The 24,744-nt window shown below is 32.5% G+C and overlaps 3 protein-coding genes and 1 pseudogene across 3 annotated transcripts; 2 read left to right on the forward strand and 2 right to left on the reverse strand.

Moving 5' to 3' along the window:
* Window positions 1-7,330: 7,330 nt before the first annotated feature.
* Window positions 7,331-8,604, reverse strand: LOC140990012 (uncharacterized). The gene is made up of 2 exons (XM_073459605.1): window positions 7,690-8,604; window positions 7,331-7,569 (listed from the first exon to the last, which is right to left on the reverse strand). The coding sequence occupies exons 1-2, from the start codon at window positions 8,528-8,530 to the stop codon at window positions 7,514-7,516; spliced, it is 897 nt and encodes a 298-aa protein (XP_073315706.1). The 5' UTR covers window positions 8,531-8,604; the 3' UTR covers window positions 7,331-7,513.
* Window positions 8,605-9,895: 1,291 nt separating this feature from the next.
* Window positions 9,896-13,227, forward strand: LOC140989706 (uncharacterized; annotated as a pseudogene).
* A 1,371-nt stretch (window positions 13,228-14,598) lies between these two features.
* LOC140989707 (HIPL1 protein-like) lies at window positions 14,599-18,367 on the reverse strand. Its single transcript, XM_073459047.1, has 7 exons — window positions 17,898-18,367; window positions 17,576-17,733; window positions 16,245-17,045; window positions 15,933-16,149; window positions 15,649-15,827; window positions 15,304-15,542; window positions 14,599-15,169 (listed from the first exon to the last, which is right to left on the reverse strand). Exons 1-7 carry the CDS (start codon window positions 17,986-17,988, stop codon window positions 14,773-14,775), a joined length of 2,082 nt encoding a protein of 693 aa, XP_073315148.1. The 5' UTR covers window positions 17,989-18,367; the 3' UTR covers window positions 14,599-14,772.
* Window positions 18,368-22,041: 3,674 nt separating this feature from the next.
* On the forward strand, window positions 22,042-24,377 carry LOC140990574 (glutathione S-transferase U17-like). Its single transcript, XM_073460330.1, has 2 exons — window positions 22,042-22,620; window positions 23,747-24,377. Exons 1-2 carry the CDS (start codon window positions 22,303-22,305, stop codon window positions 24,122-24,124), a joined length of 696 nt encoding a protein of 231 aa, XP_073316431.1. The 5' UTR covers window positions 22,042-22,302; the 3' UTR covers window positions 24,125-24,377.
* Window positions 24,378-24,744: the final 367 nt, after the last annotated feature.

Genomic DNA, 24,744 nt, shown 5'->3' on the forward strand with positions numbered 1-24,744 from the left:
TTCCTATTATTTCTTTCTATTTTTATAAATAATATAATAATATATGTTATTATATATTAATTTAGCTCTTACTATCCATTATTTTTATTAATATGTTTACATTTTAATATTAATATTTATAATATGAACAAAACATCATTATCATTGGGATGAGTACATAATCACACGACCTTGTGTGATTAAGTAACCCACTAAATATATGTATAGTGCGGGCCCTATGAGGGCCAATGAGATAATTCAGAATACACAAACTTTGTACCAAACAAATGTTAAAGAGAGATAACTAATCAATCTATTCCTTATCACGCTAACCAAACACAGCCTTAAATCCTAAGGATATGGATACGGGTCTTGATAATATGTGACTACTTCAGTTCAACATCTACTTTCGAGTAAATTCTACTTGATTATTGAACATGTTTTATATATGAAATATTTCGATTTTCGAGTACTCATTGTTTCAGATTTGTACGGACATCACGATGAGCCCAATAATTAAAATTAAAAAGGACAACCAGACAAATCAAAGTTTCAAGAAGGTCCCGAAAGGTTGTCGTCAATCTTACTCTTTAAAATGTATTCATAATATTAATTTGTGAAAAAGGTAGCTTTCTCACTTGAAATACAAATATTGGAGAATTGATTCATGCTAATTTAGGGGTGATTATAGTACAGTTTCGCGAAAAAATCAATCTTTAATTGTCATATACAATTGCTTAATCTTAAAAACAAATCGCAGTTTTACATTTTTGGATAGTTACATTTGATTTGTGATTTTTCTATGAATGATCATGCAAAATATTATAACATGTATTCAAACTGATTCCAAAACAATAACAATAAAATATAATTCAAATATAAAATACAGTTCAAATCATATAAAGTATAACTAGATAAAACAATAATTAATATTTAAAATCAAGTTAATAATTGAGCAAAACAACACACTTATACCAAAAATGAAATTTGCACTATGTTGGTTTTTTTTTCCTTCCAAATTTCAAACAAAATAATTGTATTAAACAAATAAATACTCTAAAAAATACTAAACTAATTTGAAGAATATTTAGGAAAAAGATGAAGTTTTTTTTTTTTTTTTTTTTTTTTTTTTNGGGATAATTTTGAACGAGAGTTAAAAGAGAATGAATGACAACTTCTTTAATTGAGTGTATTGTTTACATATTATTATAATCATACGCTGAATAATATGACAATTGGCAACTGGTTGCGGCGGGGCGGGGCGGGGCGATTATTGCCAAAAAATAACTGCACCATGTATGTTGTGCGATTTATGATTATTATTTTTAATCGTGATTTTTAGTGGAAATGAAGAAAAACAGCGCGATACAATTCAGTTCAAACAATTAATAAAAAAAATTTTGGTTATATCCAACTCCTTTCTAAAATTTACTTATCAACTCAAAACAATATATGAGTACCATGAATCAAACCACCGAAAAATTATCAAAATCCACCCATAGTTTGATATATTTAAAATTCCGATCTTGTAATCTTTTTATTTCGAAAAAAAGTAGATGTGAAAAAACCAACATATTATACTATGTTAAAATTTTTTCTTATCAAAATTTAAGATAAATCAACTTACAAGAGAAGACGTGCTTGTTAATTTGGCCCACGGCAGTGTCGATGAATAGGCTAAATCTTTTTAAAATATTAAAAATAAACAAAAAATTCTATTCACAGGCTTGCAATAATGGCTATGCTGCCCGATTACTATTACACCTCTTTCGAAGTGATGAAGCAATGATGAGGTAAAAAAGATTCTTAAGGCTGTCACTGCGCCGAACTTTCACTATTTCTTACCAAATATAGTTAGACACCCGTTGTCCATATAAAGTTCAATGCCTCCTTACTTTGATTTATTATTATTATTATTATTATTATTATTATTATTATTATTATTATTATTTTGAAATTGAATTGTACATTTTAGTATGCATTTATTTTGTAAATTAGTAAAATTTAAATATTTTAAAGAGCCGTGCCGAGGAGATGTTTGTTATAAAGTGAGTTTTGAATATGATATTTTATCTCAAATTTGAGTTCTTGATTTCATATGAAGTATAAGTCATCGAGATATATATCGTTTCGAACTTGAGATCTTGACTCTATCTGATGTGTTGCTATGAAAAACCACCGATATTCTAATTTCCATTTTGATATATTATATAGTGGTCTATCATGATCACATATCTTCAATTGTTCATTGGAAATTTCAAGTGGACCAAATGAGGGAACATGACCATGTTAATGACAACCTTATGTTAATACGAATTATATGTAAGTTTGCTTGATTTGGCAGTTTTTTTTTTTTTTTTTTTTTTTTTAANCAATTATTACACTTATTGCAATACATGATAATCAAATCCATGACTTTGATATCAGTGGTATGACTGAACGTTTGTCGCTTTACTAAAAATATCAGTTCTACATAATTTATGTTGGATTAATTAATTGGTGAACTACATTTTACACAATGCTTTAAAGTGTGTGGCAAAGTTTGTTAAGTGCTATTATCTACACAGATCGCTACAGCTATAGTAGCTAATTTTTCACTGGGAACTTTCAAATAAAACTTGTTATAAATTTTATTTTAATTTTCATAAATCGACTAAACGAAAACTTATGCCTCGAGAGTGGCGGTCGCCCCCTTTTACATATTTTTTTTTCTATTTTTTTATACATATATAAAAAAAAAAACCATGTTTTGCCCGTCGAGGAATATAAGAAATCTTCGAGGTTCGAAGTGAGATATATAGGTTGCCAACTGCGTCAATAAATACAGTTGTAGAAGTTAAACGATGAAATGAAATTAAGGACCTCAAATGCATCCAGATACACTTAAGCAATGTACTGTTTTGTTCCCCCGTTGCTTTATAAAATTTGCATTTCTTGCTTCATATCACGTCTTGTATGGAGTCCACCATTCCTGATATTGTTCGATTTTTCGAAATATCGGTATATCGCATGTAAATTTATCAAGTCCTCCCATTTTCATATTAAAATACTAGCATGTGACAAAAAAAGTGATGGGGTTTTGGGCCGGGACTAACAATGTACGTTCAATCCGCCAACCATATGATTTATGAGCTCGTCTATGCTATACTGGATGTGTTATACTTCGTATGATTTTATACAAAGACATCTATTGGTATTCTGAATTCAAATAAAAATATTGAGAGGTCAAAAATTAAATCAATTGACGATCTTGTATAAAATCACAAATGAGTAAACATATTAGACATAACATTGATTTGTAATTTGTAATTTATCTTTCTTTTGTAATAACAAATTATCTAAACTTTTGTAATTTATCTTTCTTTATTATTACATGGATGGTAGGATGTTTTCTCGTTATGATATGAGATGAAATTCAACTCTTATTTGGAGATGTTTATATCACCGTACCACAAGCGACAAATTTAGTGGCATAGTCATGATCAAGAAAAAAGGAAAAGCAATACATATAATAATTATTTTCCCATGGTAACCAAAAGGTATTTGTATCTTCAACGTATCGAAAATCAATTCAATCCGTAATTTGTGAATAATAAACTTTTCAAATGTTACTGGTCAAGTAAAACCACGAACATCACAAAAAATCTTGTAAGACGGTTTCACAGATTAATTTTGTGAGACAATTCCATGGGTCACATATGCAAAAATATTACTTTTGATGTCAAATATAAGCAGGGTTGATCCGTCTCACAAATAAAGATCTGTGAAACCGTCTCATGAGAAATCTACTCGAGCAACATACACACACACAACTTTTTGCAAAATTTTGTTGCAAAAATGTATACTTTCTTCTATAAATAATATTTATAGGTAAAACTTGAGTTGGATACATCATAAATTTTCAAAGTGAAAATTTTCTGTTTACATTCTAAATTAATGAACATATGAGAGAAAAGCCCAAACATTTCACTCTATCTCGGCCCAAAGTTATGTAGATATGGGGCCCAATTTTATCATCTCAGATTCTCAATCAACGAATGTCTACATTCCATAGGGTCCAATCCATTATTAAATAAAAAAAAACTATATCACAAATTTTCAAATCTTATCAATGATACATTATTTAATATCATTAAAAATATATAAAATAAATCGTTTCAATTATTTAAATTTATAGTTTATAAAATTAATGGATTCGATTATATTGGAGCTTCACTCTTTAGATAAAATAATAAATTGTTTAAGAAAAAATAAATAAATTGAGGAGACAATAAAAAATTAAATTTTAATAGATTTAAAAATAAAAAAAGAAAAAGAAAAAGAAAAAAGAAAGATGTGGGCCTATATTTTTATACTGGTGATAATATAACTTCGTTGTCCAATCATTGAAGAAAACTGAATCTTTGGGAAATTAAAACTCTCACATTGTCATGATAACATGAAAATGACAAAACATAAATAAAATAATCGGATTATTAGTTATGGAAAGTCTGTTTTTATAAAAAGAAGAAAACCATTAAACTAATCTGAGTTAATAATAATAATTATTATTATTATTTATTACAACACACGTGGAGAGAGGGGGAATCGAACCCTGAGAACCGACTAATCGGCAGAAGGTGAGACCATTGGGCTACAAGCCCGGTCTCTAATATGAGTTAATTATAACTACCCAATCGAAATATCGAACATATGGTTCAGTGACATAAATATTTCTTATTAAAAAGAAGTATGAGTTAGATCATCGATGATAGCCAAAAACCCACTCAATATTATAATAATAATAAAAACGATACACTGAAATTATTGAGATAATGAATTGGATGATATCAAAAATGGGAAAGTGCTAAAACTTTTGATTTGGTTAATGCCAAATATGGGTATATGTTGGATTTGCGGTTCTTGTTTTATGAAAAGAAACATAATAATATTATAAAATAAAGATTCACACTCAAATTAAATAGATAAAATAACAAAAGTATGTATAGGTACTATCTATACTTGATTTTGTAATTTTTGTGTGAATAATAAGACCATCCCGCATTTGAATAGAGATTTACAACAATTGGAATTTTTTAAAAAAAATTATGTTATCTATATCATCACATTTATTTTTTCCAAATTATATATTCGTCTTTATGAAATAGTCACATAGATTTATTTTACGAGACGAATTGAACCAATCTATATTTGAAGAGAAAAAATATTTTTTTTATCAATCGGGTCACACAAAATTTGTCTAACAAAATAGACTCGGAATAATTTTTTTTAATTTATATTATTTAACCTCCAATGAGACAGAACGGTATTTTAAAGATTTTTGATGATACTGAATAGTAGAACGTTGAAGTCATACGTTAATTACCAGCAAAGAATTCACCTTCCATCTTTCCACGAGCTGGCGCTCTTCATGATTTCATGAGCACACCCGCATTTATTGCATGCAATCGATTGCGTTTGTTTGCGAAACTCTAAGGTGTGGGGGGAATTGAATTCTACAACTCTTGGCTAGTAACTCATGCCACGCATATACATGTTAAGATTGATACTCGAACTTAACTCAATCCCAAAAACTAGTTCAAGGGAGATGATTGTCTAAGTCTATGTATGCAATCCCATGAACTCTTTCCAACCGATGTACATTTTAACACACCCCATCATGCTCAAGAATGAACAATTAGAGTGTGGAGACATTAATGAGCCGTCCAACTATGACAGTCCAACACATAACGATGAACTTGAGCTCTGATACTATGTTAAGTTGAGTTAAGTCCAAGTTTCAATCTTAACACATGTCATTCATTTTAAAGCATATGAATTAAACATTAGCTGAACAACAACTGTAACAAAGATCTTCTTGTCATGGATAAGATATTTTAACATATGCGTTCTATGACTACGTTTCAGGGTAACAAAGCCGAAGAGTTGCCGGAACATATCTTGTGCGGTATTAGATTAAACACAATCGATTATTTGGGGATCCAGATCCTCTGCTGTGCAGAGTACAACAACATTGTGTACTGTGTTTGTTATGTTTTGTTATTATGTTTTTTTAATAATTTTTTTAATTTTTTTCTTGAGCTTGCAAAACACAACCTAAATTATATCACTATTAAAATTAAAAAATCAAAAAATAATTCAATCATAAATAATTGACTAACTTTACTTAAAAAATTAAACTAAACAAAAAATTAAATTAAAGTATAAAATTTTAATTATATATATGTATATTAAATTATAATTAAATTTATGTTATAGGAAATAATGTATATATTTTATTTCTATTAAGTTAAATTAGTGATTTTAAAATTAGATATTATTATTTTAAGTCATAATATTTTTACTTGTTAACAAATTTTCCATATCACGTAAAAAATTCTACTCCGACCTTAAAAAATGTTTACTTGTTAAAAAAAATTCCATACTTGTTAACTTGAAATTTTTACACACACAAAAAATTCTAAATATCAAATTCAATCAATAAATGTGTGATATTAGGAGTCGTTCTACTAATATTTTCAATAAAAAGCTGTATTTAGAAAAATACACTTTCATGAACCTCGTGAAATTATTTTAATAAGTATAAGAAAAATATTTTTATTCAGTGACATATAAAACATTTTTATTTCAATCCCGATTGAAGAAAAAAAAAACATTTTTTTTTCAAACTCAATTGAAAAAAGAAAAAGAAAAAAGAAGAGTACTACGTCGTTTGATGACATTGTGCAGTGCTGTTGTCCTATGCACAGTAGAGGATCTGGGTCCATTATTTGGATTATCAACAACTGGGATTTCCAGAAGAAACCCGTGAATAGGTGTAAAATCTTGGGAGATAATGACAATAAATTTGATGTATTCTTCGAGTGGATGATTTCTTTCCCAGGCTTCCATCTCTTTCTATCTCTCATTTTTAGTATCTAACGTCAATGTTCTCCTAATCTCCTATCTCAAGTTAATCTCTAATTCAATTCATTTGATGAGATTATCATACAAGTTTTGTATATTCAAAGACGAAAACGAAACAATGGAGAGAAAGTAGGAACACATTATATATGGTTTACATATTGTGTGGCCATGTATGGAATTTTACTTTGGGATAAAGCAAGAACACTTGCGGTATAAAGGGATTCTCTTTAATGAAATTAGAATTTATTCCCAAGGCATTCCTTTTGCTTCCAATCTTGTCGTGAAAGTTGATTCGTTCCATCTCCATTTATTTCTAGCTACATGATATNTTGAACTCGAGCTCGAGTCACTAATTAACTTAATTTAAAGTTAATCTAATTCGAAATGGACTAGTTTTTAGGTACAATATTTTGTATAATACGAATCCTCGTACCGATCAATCGAATTCGAGTTGAACGATTCACGAGCCTTGTAGCTTAGTATTGAATAGGATGTCTCTTACAAAGTTAACAAGATAAATAAGGATAATTATTGGAAGTAAATACAAACAAATTTACAAACAACAGAGAACATATGAACTCTCCCTTCACAATATTGTAATTTGAAGTTACCTCTGAGGGTAACACTGTCACATGAAGTTCAGTATTGAGATGAACCAAGCCGATAAAAACATCGATAGAAGCCCTGTAAAATTAATTGGAATGATTTAGATTCCTTACTTTTTTTCAAGAAATATCACAGGACATTAAATGTGAAAGTATTAATATTTAATAACTGTAATATATAACTATATATCTTAATTACCAGAAATTTTCCAGGGGAGAAATCTTGACCCATAGCTCCAAGATCCCACGTAAAAACAATCTGTCGATGTATTCAATCCACCGGGACAATTGCAGGCGAACGACTTGGATTCGTCGTCGTTGTATCCACAAACTCCATTACTCTTTTCACAGCTCGTGCACAACACAGGATAATCGTTATCGAAACTGAACTTATACTTCAGCGCCAAACCGTAGTTCCATACCTCGGGATCGTATTCTTCCCCGTTGAATCCATACAAAGCCGAATAGGATGAACACTGTAGCTTCGGCAAGTCCATTTCAAATGAAGGGCCAAGATTTACCGGCGTGTACACGCAGCAAGTGGACCCAGGCAAACTAACCCTACTGATAGCTCCACAAGAATACAGTAGGCTGCAAATAGATGAGCCCTGAGGGTCACATAAGGAAGTAGACGACCCGTTTTCTTTCAGATCGGTGGAGCATTCGAGCAAAGCGACGACTGTTTTGTCGTGGAAGGAGAAGGGGGCGTCCCAGTCGAGGCCGAAGCCTTTGCTTGGCAGGATACAGGAGCAAGTGGACATAGCGGTATCGGAAATGTAGATGATTTGGTTGGTGTAGTCGATAGAAGTGACCGTGTAGCAGCCTGTGTGAGTTGAGAACGTGAGGCGCTGTTCGGTGCAGGTTACATATGGGAGGAAGCGTGGATTGCCACAGCCGGTGCCCGTGCCGAATGGGTATTTGATTGGGATGGTGCCGCAGGTTTTGTGACATGTTTGCGAGGAGATTAAGGTGGGGAGAAGGATGAGAAGAATGGTGCAAAGTATCATCGACTTCATGTTGAAGGGATAAAGTAAACACATGCAATATTAACAAGACAGTGGAGAAGTGGGATTTAAAGGTTGACATAAATAAACATGTATACCGGCTAAGTTTTTTGCCCGAAAATGTTATTGTCGGTGTATTTTTATACAAGATGATAAATTGATTATCTTATATGAAAACATACAGAGAGTAATATACTTCCGTGTAGCATAAAACAAACTCATATATAATAGATTCTTACATATATATTAGATTTTATAATATTCTTTGTAAATTTATGCAAAATATTTGGAGATTTTATATATATATTTAATTATAATAATTTTTTAGATGAATTAATTATTTTTTATATGGTCATTTTTCGTCATGTATAGTATATATAGTTTTGGGAGATAGTTTATTATTATTATTATTATTTAGTAAAAGAGTGCTTCTACGCAATAGGAATAAACTTCAAATATTTATCTTAATTAATTTGTAGGGGATATGAGCAAGTATCTAAAAAGACGAAGCGTGGCAAGTAAGTTTTAAAACTTTACACGGATTTAGTATGACATTGAGTGTGATTTTTTAAATTTTATGATCATTATATTAAAAACATATAAATGTACAAAATTTTAGAATCAATGTTTAAATAGTACTATAAAAATAAGAGTAACCATTTAGAATATTTCCGCATCTTTAGAGTTTTTTTTTAAAAAATGTATATAATCAAATATTTCATATTTTAAAGTTAATTTTTACAAAAAAGAATAAAAATGAACATAAAATTTCAAGAAATTTAAAGTTAAACTTTTATTTTAAAAAGTTCACGTTTAATCACATTTTTCGTGCCAAATGATTGAACATTTTTCCATGTTTTTCCTCGAATGAATTTTTTTTTTTTCAACAATCAATTATATTTAATTCACGCTTTTTAGAACAGGGGGATGAGTGCAAGCTTGAGGATCAATACCAAGGAGGCAAATGTGGTGCTTTTCCCACTAAATAATGCCGATGACAAAGAATCGGATCATTTTTGTAAAGGAGATCGAACATAATTTTACAATTTGAAAAAGGTAAAAAGGAAAGAAATAATATTTTTTTAAACTTATTTTCCGTTAAGAATTATTAACAATCCATAAGACACCCCTAGCCTAAAAAATTATTATAAAATGCCACTAATATTGAATTTTTTTTTAAAAAAAATACTATTTTAACTAATGATAAAACTTCTTATGAAAACTCATATTTGAGTTCTTAGTTGCAATATAATTTCTCGATTTTTTAATAAGAAACAATTATAAATAAAATATTTAATTTACAGGCATATAATTTGTGTATAAAAATACCAATTATTTAATTTATGTGCTCCCAATTCCAATTTTATCACCAGAAAATGGGTATTATTTTAAAGCCCAAATATAAAAAAATAGCCCAATGAAAGCCCATAAAACTAACAAAAACATTTGTGGCATTCGCAGATTCATGCAGCCTGGCGCCTTCTTTCTGCAGGTTTGCTGAGGAAGTAAATTTTTTATTGCCAGTCAATTAAAATTATTGCTTTTTGCATCTTGATTCGATTGATATTTTTTGTCGGTTTTACTCTTCACGTTTTATCCGCCTTGCCAATTGCAACACTTCTCTGATTTCTTATGGGTTCTTAGATATTGAAACAATGTTGCACTTGTGGGTTATATTTGTCCAAAGATTGAATTTTTAGTTCTGTAGTTGATTGTTTTAATATGATTTTGTCCAAAGATTGAATGTTTTACTCTATTGGTTTTGTAAATTTTTGCAAAAACGATCTAGTCTTTTAAGTTTAATTTTCAATGCTCTCTGTGAAGTGTATTCAGAATATGTTCATCATAAAACTAAATGGACAGTCTAGTTTCTTTTGGGAGAGGCCTAGAGGATAGAGGTGGACTGTCCGCCCTGAATTGAAAGTTTTGAAAGGAAATTCATGAACAATAAGCAGAGTCGAGTCTTAGACTTATTGTGAACAGCTTTTGTGTGTACATTGGTTGTCAATTCCCTCAAGGTCACCAAATGCTTTTTCTTTTCAAGATGGAAGCTTGGATTCATGACGAGCAGATGAGGGTTGGGTTATAAACATAATCTTTTGATATTTTACCTGTTAGTTATTTCTTTAAATATATTGGCTTATGTGATTCAAATTTTTGAGAAACATCTGAAATCTTTGGGCAGAGATTAATGGCAGAAAACTGATGATTTGATCTTTACCTTATGGTTCCATGAACAATGTTTATAGTGTGTTCGTGTAATTCTCGTTTCGTCTTTTTGTGGGTGATGATTTAGTGTGCACTGAACACAAACTATTCTAAATATCACTTCAGTCATGAATGATGCAGTGATGAATAAGCCTGCAGGAGAGCCCCTCCATGTCAAATATGTAGTTTTTGTAGGCTACATTGATGGGTCTCTGATCAGCATGAAGAGTTGCACCATCATCTTCTCAGCATACATTCATCAAGTGTTTTCTTGTCATTCACAGTCAAGTTCGAGCATCAACAATCTCTCAATCTTCTGCTTTTCTAGTTCTTCGATCCGGATGTTATCTTCCTTTGGGTCAATCACTATGAGATCTTTTCCAGATTATTTGCGTAAGAAACCTTCCACTGTAGACTCTGAATTTGTTCACCACATGTCAACTATCATCAAGAAACGCCGCTATGAGTACCTTTGTCGAATTTTAAAGCCCTATGTATCCAAATTCAGGCCTGATCATGTCATTTGGGTTCTCATGGAAATAAAGAGTGATTATATACTAGTATTGAATTTCTTTGACTGGTCTTGCATACGAAGGGATCCATCATTTGAGGTCTGTTGCATTATTATTCAAATTGCCGTTGCTGCAAAAGATCTAAAAATGGCTCAAAAGCTTTTTCATGACGTCCTGACAAAATCCAATGCTGATGGTAACATCTCATTCTCTCAGTTTCTTGAAAAGTTAATATACACTTACAAGGATTGGGGTTCAACTCTACTCCTCTTTGACATTTTTTTTCCAAGTTCTTGTTGAAATTGGCCATCTCGATGATGCAAGAAAGCTTTTTGATATGATTCTGAAGTACAACGTTTTTCTATCTGTTGATTCATGTAACCTATTTCTTTCCCGAATATCGAAAAATAACTATGGTCTCAAAATGCTATTAAAGAATTTCAGTGAATTTTCTGAAGTCCGTATTAAATGGAATACTGCATCGTATGACATAGTGATGCACTCACTTTGTCAATCAGGAAAAGTGAGAGAAGCTCATAACCTACTTATGCAAATGGAGTTAAGAGGTTGCATTGCTGATGCTATAAGTTACAGTACCATAATTAATGGATATTGCAATATTGGAGAACTCCAGCTGACGTTAAAACTATTCGATACTATGCGGCAGAAAGGAGTAAAGCCAAACACGTTTACCAACAGTATAATCCTTTTTTTTATGCAAGAATGGTAAAGTTATGGATGCAGAGAAGATCTTGAGACAGATGATGTGTGAGGGAATTTTTCCAGATAATGTCGTTTACACGACTCTCATTAACGGTTTTAGAAAAATTGGAAATGCTGATTCTTCGTTTAGAATGTACGAGGAAATGCAGACTCTGAAAATAGTTCCTGATTTTATTGCATATACTGCTCTAATCTGTTGCCTATGTCAGAACGGAAAAGTTTCGGAAGCTGATAACCTCTTTCGTGCAATGATTAGTATCGGATTAAAAGCAGATGAATTTACTTATACAGCTCTTATTGATGGTTATTGCAAAGCTGGTGACATTAAAATGGCATTTTCTCTGCACAGTGAGATGAGTCAGATGGGATTGGTTCCAAATATTGTCACATGCACTGCACTGGTTGATGGTTGATGGGATCTGTAAACATGGGGAGGTTGATACTGCAAATGAACATTTTCATGAGATGGGTGAAAAGGGACATGTTCTGAATATTTACACTTGCAATTCACTTCTCAATGGCCTTTGTAAATCAGGAAATATAGCAGAGCAGTGAAGTTAATGAAAGATATGGAAGTGGTAGGAATATTGCCTGATGCTTTTTCCTATACTATGCTAATGGATGCTTATTGCAAATCTGGAGATATGGTTATGGCGCACCAGTGGCTTCATGAGATGTTGCAAAAAGGGATTAAACCGATTGTCATAACATTAATGTACTGATGAATGGCTTTTGCGTGTCAGGGATGCTAGAAAACGGCCAGAAGCTGCTAAATTGGATGTTGGAGAAGGGTATGATGCCTAACGCCACCACTTATAACTCTATTATGAAACAATACTGTGTAAGAAATGATATGCGTTCAGCAATAGAAATATACCGGGGGATGGGTGTGCCAGATGAAAATTCATATAACATAATGATTAGAGGGCATTGCAAAGCGAGGAATATGAAGGAAACATGGTTTTTGCATAAGGAAATAGTTGAGAAAGGGAACAAGCTCACGGTTGAGAGCTATAACGCGCTAATCAAGGGATTTCTGAGAAGGAAAAAGTATTTAGAGGCAAGAGAACTTTTTGAACAGATGAGAAAAAAGGGGCTATCTGCAGATAAGGAAATTTACTGCACCTTTGCAGATGTGAACTATGAGGAGGGGAAAATTGATTCAACTTTTGAGCTTTGCAATGAGGCAGTGGAAATATGTTTCAGTATTAGTTGCAAATATGGAACTTAAATGGGTATAAAGCTATGGGCAACATTTCTTCTTGACCGTTTGCACTTTACACTTTATGTGGTACATTTATTTTTCATGTTGTTCTTTGCTTTAAATTTTTTTCATTTATTTCCTGACACGCGCTAATCTGCTGCCTGCATGTTCAATGTTTAAATGCATGCATACACACTAACATGAATATAATATAAACATATATATACATAGAGAGACACATATATGTGTATAGACGTGCACACATGTATATCTATATTCATGGAACCACATAGGACTATTATGATTTTGATGTGAATAGTATGGATGTAGTATCACAATGTCGATGGATTGAGTTAACATAATTTGTTTCTTGTTGTTTGAGAAGAAATAGTTACAGCACAATTTGGAAATATAGACGGATCAAGAAAAACTCATTTTAGTCAATTGGATTATTTATTTTTTTCTCCAAATTAGACAAGTTTGATGTTTCTCATTTCCTGGGGCATAACTAGTTAAATGCCTACTGGGTACCCATATGCTAGTTATCAGTTTCGTATATAGCCCGATTCCCATCCTCGAGCAAAAAGTTTTTTTTTTTTTTTTAACAGAAACACCGCCAGAAGCGGGGGTTAAGCAGACCCCTACCAAGGTCGGTTAATTCCCTGAATTACTCGTTAAATTTTACACTGCCTCATCTTTTTTCATTCTATTACCTTGAAAATACAGGAAATTGGGATCTTTTGAACCTAAAATCTGCAAAGTTCAGGAAGTTTATTGTGAAAATGCACAGATAACATATTTTCTGTTCCACTGAAAAGAGGTAAATAAGAAAAGCATGCAGAGTGGCTTCTTGCTTTCTGATTAAGAACTCAAGGATGCCATTATGGATGGACAAAGATAACACACACGATGATTCTTGAAATTGGTGCTCTGAGTTAACGCCAACTGCCCGATTTCACAAGTGTTATCGGAAGAAGATATGATATATCTTTGAATCTTGGAGATGAATACTGGGAAGCCATGTTAACTGGTGTTCATTTGGTGTGACTTTATGTTGCAAGAGTTCCGTGTGATACACGACAATAAATTGCCTCAACTCTAGGCTTATTAGACGTGCTTCTTCTGGCGCTGGTCGCGGATTTGTGCCTGATATTTTCTTGTGCTGTTCTCAGGCGTTATTTCTGTTGATTAGGAAAGCCTCTATGTGATGCCTTATTTATTCTATGCTACAATTACGTATATTTTTTAATGGAAAATTTGTAACTTTACAGAATGAGGTAATATTATCCCTTTCTTAAGAACAATTTTGATGTCTGAGAGTTGCAAGAGGCTTCAGAAAATCAACCATAACTCATACTTCTCACGCAGTAAGATGAGCTGCGATTCTTGTAAGCTATGAGATATGGACACAGACCAGAGGACAATCGTTTTCAATGTTGCATGATATTTTTTTCATCAAAATCAATCTGCTACAGAAAATTTAACCCCTTGAAAATTGAGAAGCAACCGAGAAAGCGTGACTGAAAATTAATGCTTCATAACCGATGACTAGAACCTTACTGATAGTCTTATTAATGCTTCATCATTATCGCAACATTCTCCCAAACGAACCTTACTGATAGTCTGATTTGTTACAAGAAAAGATCCATAAATACCAAAACTGTAGAAACTAGAAGCATCAATCCCAAACGAGGAATTGCCATGATGTAACCACGAGAAGGAGAAGCCCGAGGAGGTTTTGTTGTGGTTATCACTTCTTCCTTTGAGCAAGCATAGTTGCATCGACTTGGACGAACCACCCTGTACACTCCACTCTGTGTTAAAATGTACACATCTTTTCTGTTATCTTCCCCGAATGAAAATATGAACTTTAAAGCAGGAAGATTGCTGTTAGGCACTGATTCACACTTGATGGGAGAGTCAGGAGCACAGCTAAAGGAAATGTCACTAGTAGTGAAGTTCCCACTGTTTTGTGGTGTTTCCGATGCTGCCCAAAGATGACTTGCATATAGGTCTCCGTACAGGTAACTGGAAAAAAAAACATGAAAATTATAAAAACAGATTCAATTTCTTTGATGTCACATAGATTTTTATATTATAGTTCTAGCTGCAACCACAACCCCAGACTATGAGAAAACATGATTGTGGTATCTTGATTTCACCTTCCATAAGTGCATGGATCGGTCTGTGCACGATAGACATATCCACCGGATATTGCTGCAGAACCGAGCTTATTTATCTCAGAATGGTTGTATCCCAACACAGGGAAGATGGGGTCAATTGAATCAGCAGATGTGTTACCCCCTGGACTTTTTTGAGGCTCGAAAACAAGAGGGCCTTCATATACACGCCATCCATAGTTTCCTCCCTTAGATATTATGTCGACTTCTTCGTATTGATCCTGAATAAAAGTAATATTCAACAAGCGTAAGGGACTAAAATTTGGATATAAATCTTTAGGTGACAAAACTTTTAAGTTACATACTAAAACAACCATAAATCTGAACCTGCCCAACATCAGCACACACAAAATAGGAAGGCCTTTCTGAATCAAAACTACAACGCCAAGGATTTCTTAGTCCATAAGCCCATATTGAAGGTTCCATTTGTTCATCTTCCGAAGAAGGGTTATCTTGTGGAACAGTGTAGTTTCCCCATAGGCTATGCTTAACTATGTCCTCTTCACCTAAAAAGCAAAAAGTCCTTACACTGGATTGATCAAAACTGACAAAACATACCAAATCTTGATTGATAAGCTCAGATTTGATGATATGCATAAAAAACGGCTTACTTGGCATATTGTCTACATCGACCCTTATGATTTTTCCAAGTAAAGACTTCTTATTCTGTGCAAAATTGTATGGATCACCTTTGCTTCCTCCATCTCCCATCATGATATATAAGTAACCATCTGCAGGACCAAAAAGAATCTGGCCACCATGATTAGCAGTGAAAGGCAGCCCCATAGTAAAAGTTCTCCTGACTTCAACTGGACTCGCTTTCTCTGCCTAGTATCAGGTATAACACATCTTAAATACACTTAGATGTTTCTAAATAGTTAAAAAGAAAAAATTCCCATTCAGATCTGAAGAAAAATGTTTACCGTTGACAGGCTTGAAGAAGTCCCGTTAGCAGTATACTCAGCAACAACCACATGATATCTGCAAGGCTTTCCTGAATCTATTGAACTTAACTCTGAAGGATCACATGAAACATCTGAGTTACACGCACATCTCCCTCCACAGGCTGGAGACTTCTCTTTGTCACAGTTAAATGATGCAAAGAATCTACCATTTGTTGCATACTTCGGATGAAAAGCCATTCCCATCATTCCAAAGCTCGCATCCAGATGAACTTGATCGGTTAAGTCAACAAACGGACTTGATTCATCGAGCCCTAATGCATCTCCTGAATCTTGATCTGGGATAGTGGCTAACCAGATTTTGCCAGCTTGGCTAGAGAAAAAGGCGCGGTTTGATCCATCAGGATGAGCAACCATATTGAGATAAGATCCATTGTCGATTTTTTCAAGGCATATGCCTTTAGGGGGAGATAATGTATCACTTTTATTGAGCAAAACAGGTTTACCATTGAAGCAAAGAGATTTTTCATCAGAAGTGCCAGAGAATGCATTGCAAAAATCAGATTCTGATTGCCAAAGGTCAGTCAGAGTTGATAAGGTTGCGTTTTGTGGCAATTCGGCTTTGGTTTGCAATGCAGGAGCAAAGGGGGAATTCAAGATTGATACGGATTTACAAGCTTCCCATACAGATGAGCAAAAGCTATCGTTTGTTTGGCTTGACAAGGATGAAACTGGTTCACCGGCAGTGGTGTTGCAAAGAATTGGAATTGACCGTGGGTTCGAATTGACCTCAAATAATTCTGCTGAGAATGGATCACAAGTCTGCAGTAGCCCAAAAAAAAAAACGTTCATAAGTAATCTTGCAAACAAAGCTGAGTTTGTTCTTCATGGTTCAAATTCATCAATCATGTTAACCTTACGAACTGAAAACCAACTCTTTTTATTACGCACCCAATTTGAACTACGATCAAGTCTCCAGAAACCAACTGCTGAATAAGTCGTGCATAAATGAAAATTAACGTGCTCTAATGAAATTGCATTTCGAATTGAGTTAGCGAATTTCAGTCCACACTCAAAAGAGTCTGATCACGTATGAAATTTAACTTTCTGTTTTGCATTCGGCCCTGGTGGCCCTACCACACGTCCAGATCAGGTCAATTTATAAGATTGTTTCTAAACAAACTGAAAGTAAAATAATCCGGGATCAAGAAAATTCGGAACACGTCTTTCACGGGAGTCCGTAAAACAACAAAATCTAAAAACTAAATTCTTCCACAGCTGACGCAAAAATTCCAGCAAAGTCTCAAGTTTTCAACAAAATGCCCGATTGAGAATACAACAGAGAAACTAACCGCACAGACGATGGATTTCACAACAGCAGCACAAGCAGAATCAGATATATTCATAGAATCAAAACGCTTCCGCAACCGCAGATCTTCTGCTGTATTGCAGCACACTTGCCCATTGTATGGGCAGAATGCTAAACGCCCCTTCACGCTAGTAGGTGCTCCTATACACAAAATCACACCAATGAAGAAATAAATTCAAGAAAATGGCAACAAGAAAAAAAAACCAAGAAAAGAACAATAGGAAACACAAAAAAACACCGACTTTCTCAACTTACTGCACTTTAAATCCAAGAAAAAGGCACTCAAGAACAAAACACACACTTACTCAAGCTAGTACACAAGGGCAGTGCATAAGAAGGAAAAGGTAGCAGCAGCAGTAGACTGAACAATGAGAGAATGTTTAAAACTCCATCCATTTTCCAATATTGCAGAGAGAATGATTGGACAGTAACTATATGTCGCAACCACTCAATAAATAGTGTCTCTAATCCAATACTACGAAACAAAGCTAGAACTGCTTAATAAAATACACTCTCTCTCATTTGAATTTTGAAAATGCAACATCTGTCAGTGCATTTATCTCTGAAAGCTAAGTCCTAGCATAAAAGGAGGGTGGACTTTTGCACTCAGACAAGCATGAGATTCAAGAAACATCATTTGACTTGTTTGTGAACAAAATCTGAGTGGGTAGGAAAACAATGAGGTTTGAATAAAGAAAAAGTAGCAATAAAGATAGCGGAAGTGGGTGATTGTTGGTGAACTTAAATGCAAAAATTTGCCATTTATTGGTGCTTTTTTAATTTTGCCATTTTGGCTCACACACCGGGAGAAAAGCTAAATGCAGGTGATGATAATCTAGGAAGTGAAGACGGCGAATGGTTGTATGCGCTAGGGGCTTCCTTCAATGGAGAATCGACTCGTGTCACCTTATAGCAAAAGATGTTAGAAGATGGACACTATATGTGTAGGTGCGAGTTTATTCAAATCTCTTTATTTTTGTTTTTTCATAAATATTCTCATTTCAAAATTAAAAAATCTGAAATATATCAGTAATTTTTTTTAATTTTATAGTAGAATGTTCGTACGAACATCTTAAACAAAAATAACGAAAGTAAAATTCTCGATACAACATATACTCACTCTCTCTCTCTCTATATATATATATTATATTATATTATATATATATATAAATATGTGACTTTATATGTGAATTTCCATTTCTCTCCTTAGTTATTATTTGTTTTATTAATTGCTTGTTTTTAATGTTGTCTATCTTATTAATTGCTTGTTTTTAATGTTATCTACCCACATTATCAATTTAGATTTATTTATTTATTTTTTATTATGTAAATTAGTATTTGATATCTTTTATGTCTACTCACATTATAATATGTTATTTTTAATCAAATGATTTAGATTTTTTTATTTATCTTTTCTTACGTCAATTAAATTACTTAAAATTTAAAAATAGTTCATTGTTGAATTATGAATTTTTTTTGGTGTCTTATTAATACTTTTTTTCATTTCCTCATTATTTATTTTGGTGACTTTGGCTACAACTTATTAGTTTTAAAAAATATTTTTTGAAAAAGAAAATTTCTTTAATAAAATATGGTTAAAAAATTTATTGTGATATACCATTTTTATAAAAAAAAACTTATAATTTTTAAATCTCTTTAATTGTTACAGTTGGCTAGAATGTATGTGTTTAAATAAAAAAAAAAATTTACGACGAGAATGTTTGCAACAACTTTCGATTTTAAATAAATGATTAAATTTATCAATCATGAGGAGAAATGAGGACAAATCAGAAACGATTAGTGTTATAAAACAAACGTGAAAAAATTAAAATTTAGAAATGATAAGTATTTGATGATTAATAAGTGATTAATTATAATATTAACTTTTAACAGAAACAAAATCAAAATCCCGTCAATTTTCGAATTTCATTATATTAAACGGAAGCTATAATAGAATTTGAGTTTAACAAACATTAAGATGATTTTTCACAGTCAAAAGCCAATAAATATTTTTTTTAATGATTGCAAATATTTTCTGCTAGTGGAAATAACTCAAAATAGGTTTTGATAGTAAAAATAAATAAATTATATATGCGATATAAATGTTTCTCTGATTTCAAAATGACATTTGACTAATTAGTTCAAAATATAAATGTCCGACAGTCTTCGCTTGTTCATTAATTTATCTTCACCATGCATATATTATGATGTAATAATTTTATTATATTATATTTGTAGGACCGAGTGCTTACGGTTTTATTAAAAGTTAATGCTGGTGGTAATGATGTAACTCAAATATTTTAAACCGCACAGCAACTCAAGCATCACGGTTCGATCGCTCTACCGAGCAAGGACAATTATTGCACCAAACAATCTCCCTCCCAATAATTGCACTCCTTGCAATCAATGAGAATCGAACCCGTGACCTTGGCTCTGATATCAATTGTAGGACCGAGCGCTTGCCGCTTTACCAAAAGCTATAGCTAGTAGTAATGGTGGAACTCAAATCTTTTAAACCGCACAGCAACTCAAGCACCACAGTTCGATCGCTCTATCAATTAAGGACAATTATTGCACCCAAACAATATTGTTATAATATCAGATTCTCGAATCCTAATCCTGTGAGAGTCAAATTAACAAAAAAATAGAAAATATGATCGTTAAATTCTGGAGCATGCACTTGTTATACGACTCTATGAGTATGGTCCATGCTTTATGGCGACAGAGATTTTTCACATGGGCTACTTCTCATCTATTATTCAATTATTATATAATCAAAATTTTAAATTCAGGCAGATAAAATTAAATATTATATATTTTTTAATATAATTTTTGTTATTGTTTTAAAACTTTTATGAAAAAATAAATTTTTTTAATGAAACCCACATCTGTTCACAAAATTGGCTCAAGGTGGTTAAACAAAAATTTGAGGAGATAAATTGTTTTTATCTTTTACCATTATATATTTTTCTGTAAAATTGTTATAATTGAAAAAATAAAAAAATTGAGCGTATCAACAGTATCCTTAGCTGCTCTCTCATTCCACTCGCAGTATCTGACTTAAGCGTCGGAGGGGCTACGCTGAGACACCCTTCCGACCCCCTTCTAACAGTCTCCTTCGTGATTTCAGGCCTAGAGTAAATTCGAGTTCTGTAAATGGACTAGTATCACTTGATGGAATCGAACTCTAAATTTTCAGTGAGCATCATAACCCATTACAACTTATTAAAACCAATTACTAATAAAGTAGACACAAACGAGACCAATAAATTTCAACATCTCTACGTGAAAATCATGGCACGTCCCCCTTTGTTTGCAATCGGCCAACGGATCCTTGACCCCCATCGTTCTAAATTTAGCCTTGTTTTTCTTAAAAGATGAGAGTTTAACGAATCCGAGAATAAATACTAACTTAGGCTGGGTTTGCAAATGCTTAAAAATTGATTATAAATTTTTTATTATTAAATTTCGCAAATTTATATAAACAAAAATCCATAATCACTTTTTAAAAATATTTACAAATACAACCTTAGTCAAATTCTTCATATATATTTACTATAATTCTTAAATAAATATATTCGACTTTTTTATATTATTATTAATTAATAAGACTTTTTTAGGATTCAACAAAACATGAAACGGACAAGTACAGCAGCATGGATTCTTCTGTCTGAAAAACGACACTAATAAAAAAATTTAACAGCGAAAAAGGAATCTAATCTAGATAATGAGAAGTGCGTCACTCTCACGTGAAAGGATTCAGCAACAAAATTAAAAAATTTCATATAAGGACGAATTTTGGGCCACAACTGAGTCTTCTATTGGACCTCAGACATGATCTGGGCCTCTGTCCATTGCAAAAGATCCTTGGCCCAAATATTGGATGGTGTATTTGCGTTCGCTATGTCCGTCTCTCCTACTTTTCTGGGACGATACATGCTATATTTTAAAAATAATGTAATAATTTTTTTTTTCATTCACTGATTTACTTAACTTAAAAAATCCAATCATCTCGAAAAATTTCAAAAAAAAATTATTTTTAAAATTTCATAATTATTCAATTTTCGATTATTCTAACTAGAAAAATCGCAATACAAGCTCAATAATAATTGTAACATCAATAATTCTAAAATGTTTTAACCAATTGATTATTTTTCCCAAAAATCGCAGCAATAAATTTTTAGGATAAAAATCTAAACTCGAAAATTCATGTCCATCAAGTCAATATTATCGTAACTTAAATAATCATAACTAAATATTTGCATTATTTTAGAATTGTTGCATAATTTCAGAATCTACTACAATAAACCAACAAACAAGAATAAAGTGTGATTTGTGGGTTTGTTCTATTTTTAATTTTTAACATGAGGATGAAGAAAGAATAAAAAAAATTTAAATTAATAATTGTTTTTTGAAAAAAAAAAAATTAGGTAAGATTGGAGCCCATCGCCTCTCGCGGAGACACCAAGCATTGTACACCAACATTTTGATTGGGAATTCTTGCCTTCTACTGTAATAGTATCATAGAAGTAGGCCGCCGAATGGTGGTATACGCAGCATCATTCGATAACTCCAATTTTTCCAATTCCAATGTCTATTTTTGGCTCCATGACACATATATAAATCCCTCAAGATTTAAGAGTATGTGTGCATATTCAAGTAGAAATCAAAATAGAATTCAAATACTGTAAAATCTTCAAAGAATAAGCAATGGCGACAAGCGAAGTAAAGCTTCTTGGAACATGGTCATGCCCATACGTGAATCGGGCACAACTTGCTCTGAAGTTGAAATCTGTCGAGTATGAGTTCGTCGAAGATATTCCCTACAAAAAAAGTGAGATCCTCCTAAAATATAATCCAGTCCACAAGAAAATCCCAGTTCTTGTCCACGACGAAAAGCCGGTTTGCGAATCTCTTATCATTGTGCAGTATATTGAAGATGCTTGGCCGGCTAGTCCTTCATTCTTACCTTCTGATGCGTATGATCGTGCACAGTCTCGTTTCTGGGCAGACTACATTGATACTAAGGTACGTTATTTAATTCCCTTGTTTATATATATATATATATATGTAGATATTATTCCTAAATTCTCAAGAAAGAACAAAGAAACATTTAAAATTGCTAACAGGAAAGAACTTAACCCGATAGAGGGGGCAGAGTCAAGATCCTAATATTAGAGGTATACCTTAAATTTTAAAAATGTAACATGAAAACCTTGCAAACATTTAGGATGTCAAGAATCCATTTCAATGGATGTAAAAAATCTGATTACTTATGTAGATAGTTTTCGTGTCATCCTATTTTCCTATGTAAATTAACTATATAGTAATTTTATATTATTTTATGACTCCTCTAATATGAATATCTGTTTAATAGAATTTTACAAAAAAATTCACTTGTCGAATTGATATAAAAAACATCATAGCACGCATATATTTCTCTATACGGGTCTTGTACAATTTTCTTTTTTCCAGTTTTTTGTATGTTGCATATTCTCAATGGTGCTAATGTTGCTATTATTGCGCCAACTTTCTTCTATAAGAATAGCGGTCACGATATTGTCAAAGACTAAAGTTTGTGCGACAACATTGTTGGTTAATATGTTGATCATATGAATCATGTAGACTTTGAAGTAGAATCTATGAATGAGAAACTTTGGAATTGGAAGAAATAAGAAAAAAAGACCTTTTTATATATGCATTTCTCAAACTCATGAAGAAATTTTGCAGCTTCCATAATTTTTAGTCAAAAAAAGCTTGCCAAACACACCGGCCACCTGACAAATCAAGGCATGCCTCTGCCCATGTTATTGAATGAGAGCCAATACATGGCGTGACCTTGGTAAATATCATACCTGAAAGTTCTTATTAAAAAGAAGAACCTAATTACCCAAACAAGTGCTGGCAATTGATACTTTTGGATATTTGGTATCCTTTTTCTCTTGATTCATCGATCAATATTTAATCTCATAAGCCATGTGAATTGAATATAACCACTTGGATTAATTTCTTGAATTCGTGCATGTGTTGCGTTTGAATTAATAGATTTGATTTGAGCAATGATTTCAAGACCTAACAAGTCAAAAGTTTCAAATCAATCCAAATACACGAATTTATATATATACTTTGACATAAACTTGTCAAATACTTTCAGTGGTATCCATTACTCAAAGTTCTTAGACAATCAGAAGAAAAGGAGCAAAGAACAACCCTTATACAGAAAGTTTCTGAAGGACTACTGTTGCTTGAGGAAATTTTCATCAAGTGCAGCAAAGGCAAACCTTACTTCGGAGGCGAAAACATCGGTTACCTCGACATTGTTCTTGGATCCACTTTGAGATGGCTTGAGGTGACAGGGATGGTTCTTGAAATCGAACTGCTGGATCTAAACAAGACTCCGAAATTGGCTAGATGGGCACGTTCGTTTTGCTCGGACCACGTTGTTGAGGATGTTTTGCCGGAGACTCAGAAGCTTTTGGAACTTAATAGGAAGATCCAAGATTTTATAAAAGCTGGTTCTAAGTGGAATTGATGCTTGTGATTGACAAGTAATAATCTGGCCTAACTTGTTTACTGTTTCTTTCGAATCACAAGTAATCTGGTCTAATTTCTTGTTTGCTGATTTCGGTTGATCTGATGCTAGCATAAAGATAATACGCTCAATCTATATCTGTGATCATGAATTGTAGACTTAGTTGCCATTTTAGGCTATTGCCCAAGAAAATGGGGCAAAAGAAACAATAACTAGTTGGAAGATGGTTTTGCGAACTTTTCATTTCATAAAGTGGAAATAATACACTTCTTAATGTTATTTTTTTTAATGACAATGGAACACTCGTCTCTATTTTTTAGTATACACTGAGTAAATTCTCTAGCTAATATTTAACATGTAAACCACATTGGTCAAGTATTGAAGCTAGCATTTTAGCTGAGGCTGACAAAATTGAAATTAAAGTTGTGTTGAATGAAAAGATTTAGATAGATTGACAGATTTCAAATAACTAGAATGGAGAATATATTTAAAATCAAAGCCAAAAAGTATACATGAGCAACACAAAAAATTTCGTATCTTTCTACGTCAACCCAAGATGCATCTTCCTCTCCAGGAATTCGGAAAGGTTTTTATGTACCAACTTCTAATTTTACTGATAT

The sequence above is a fragment of the Primulina huaijiensis genome, chromosome 12 (genome assembly GCF_012295235.1).
Source record: "Primulina huaijiensis isolate GDHJ02 chromosome 12, ASM1229523v2, whole genome shotgun sequence".
In the NCBI taxonomy this organism is placed as follows: domain Eukaryota; kingdom Viridiplantae; phylum Streptophyta; class Magnoliopsida; order Lamiales; family Gesneriaceae; genus Primulina; species Primulina huaijiensis.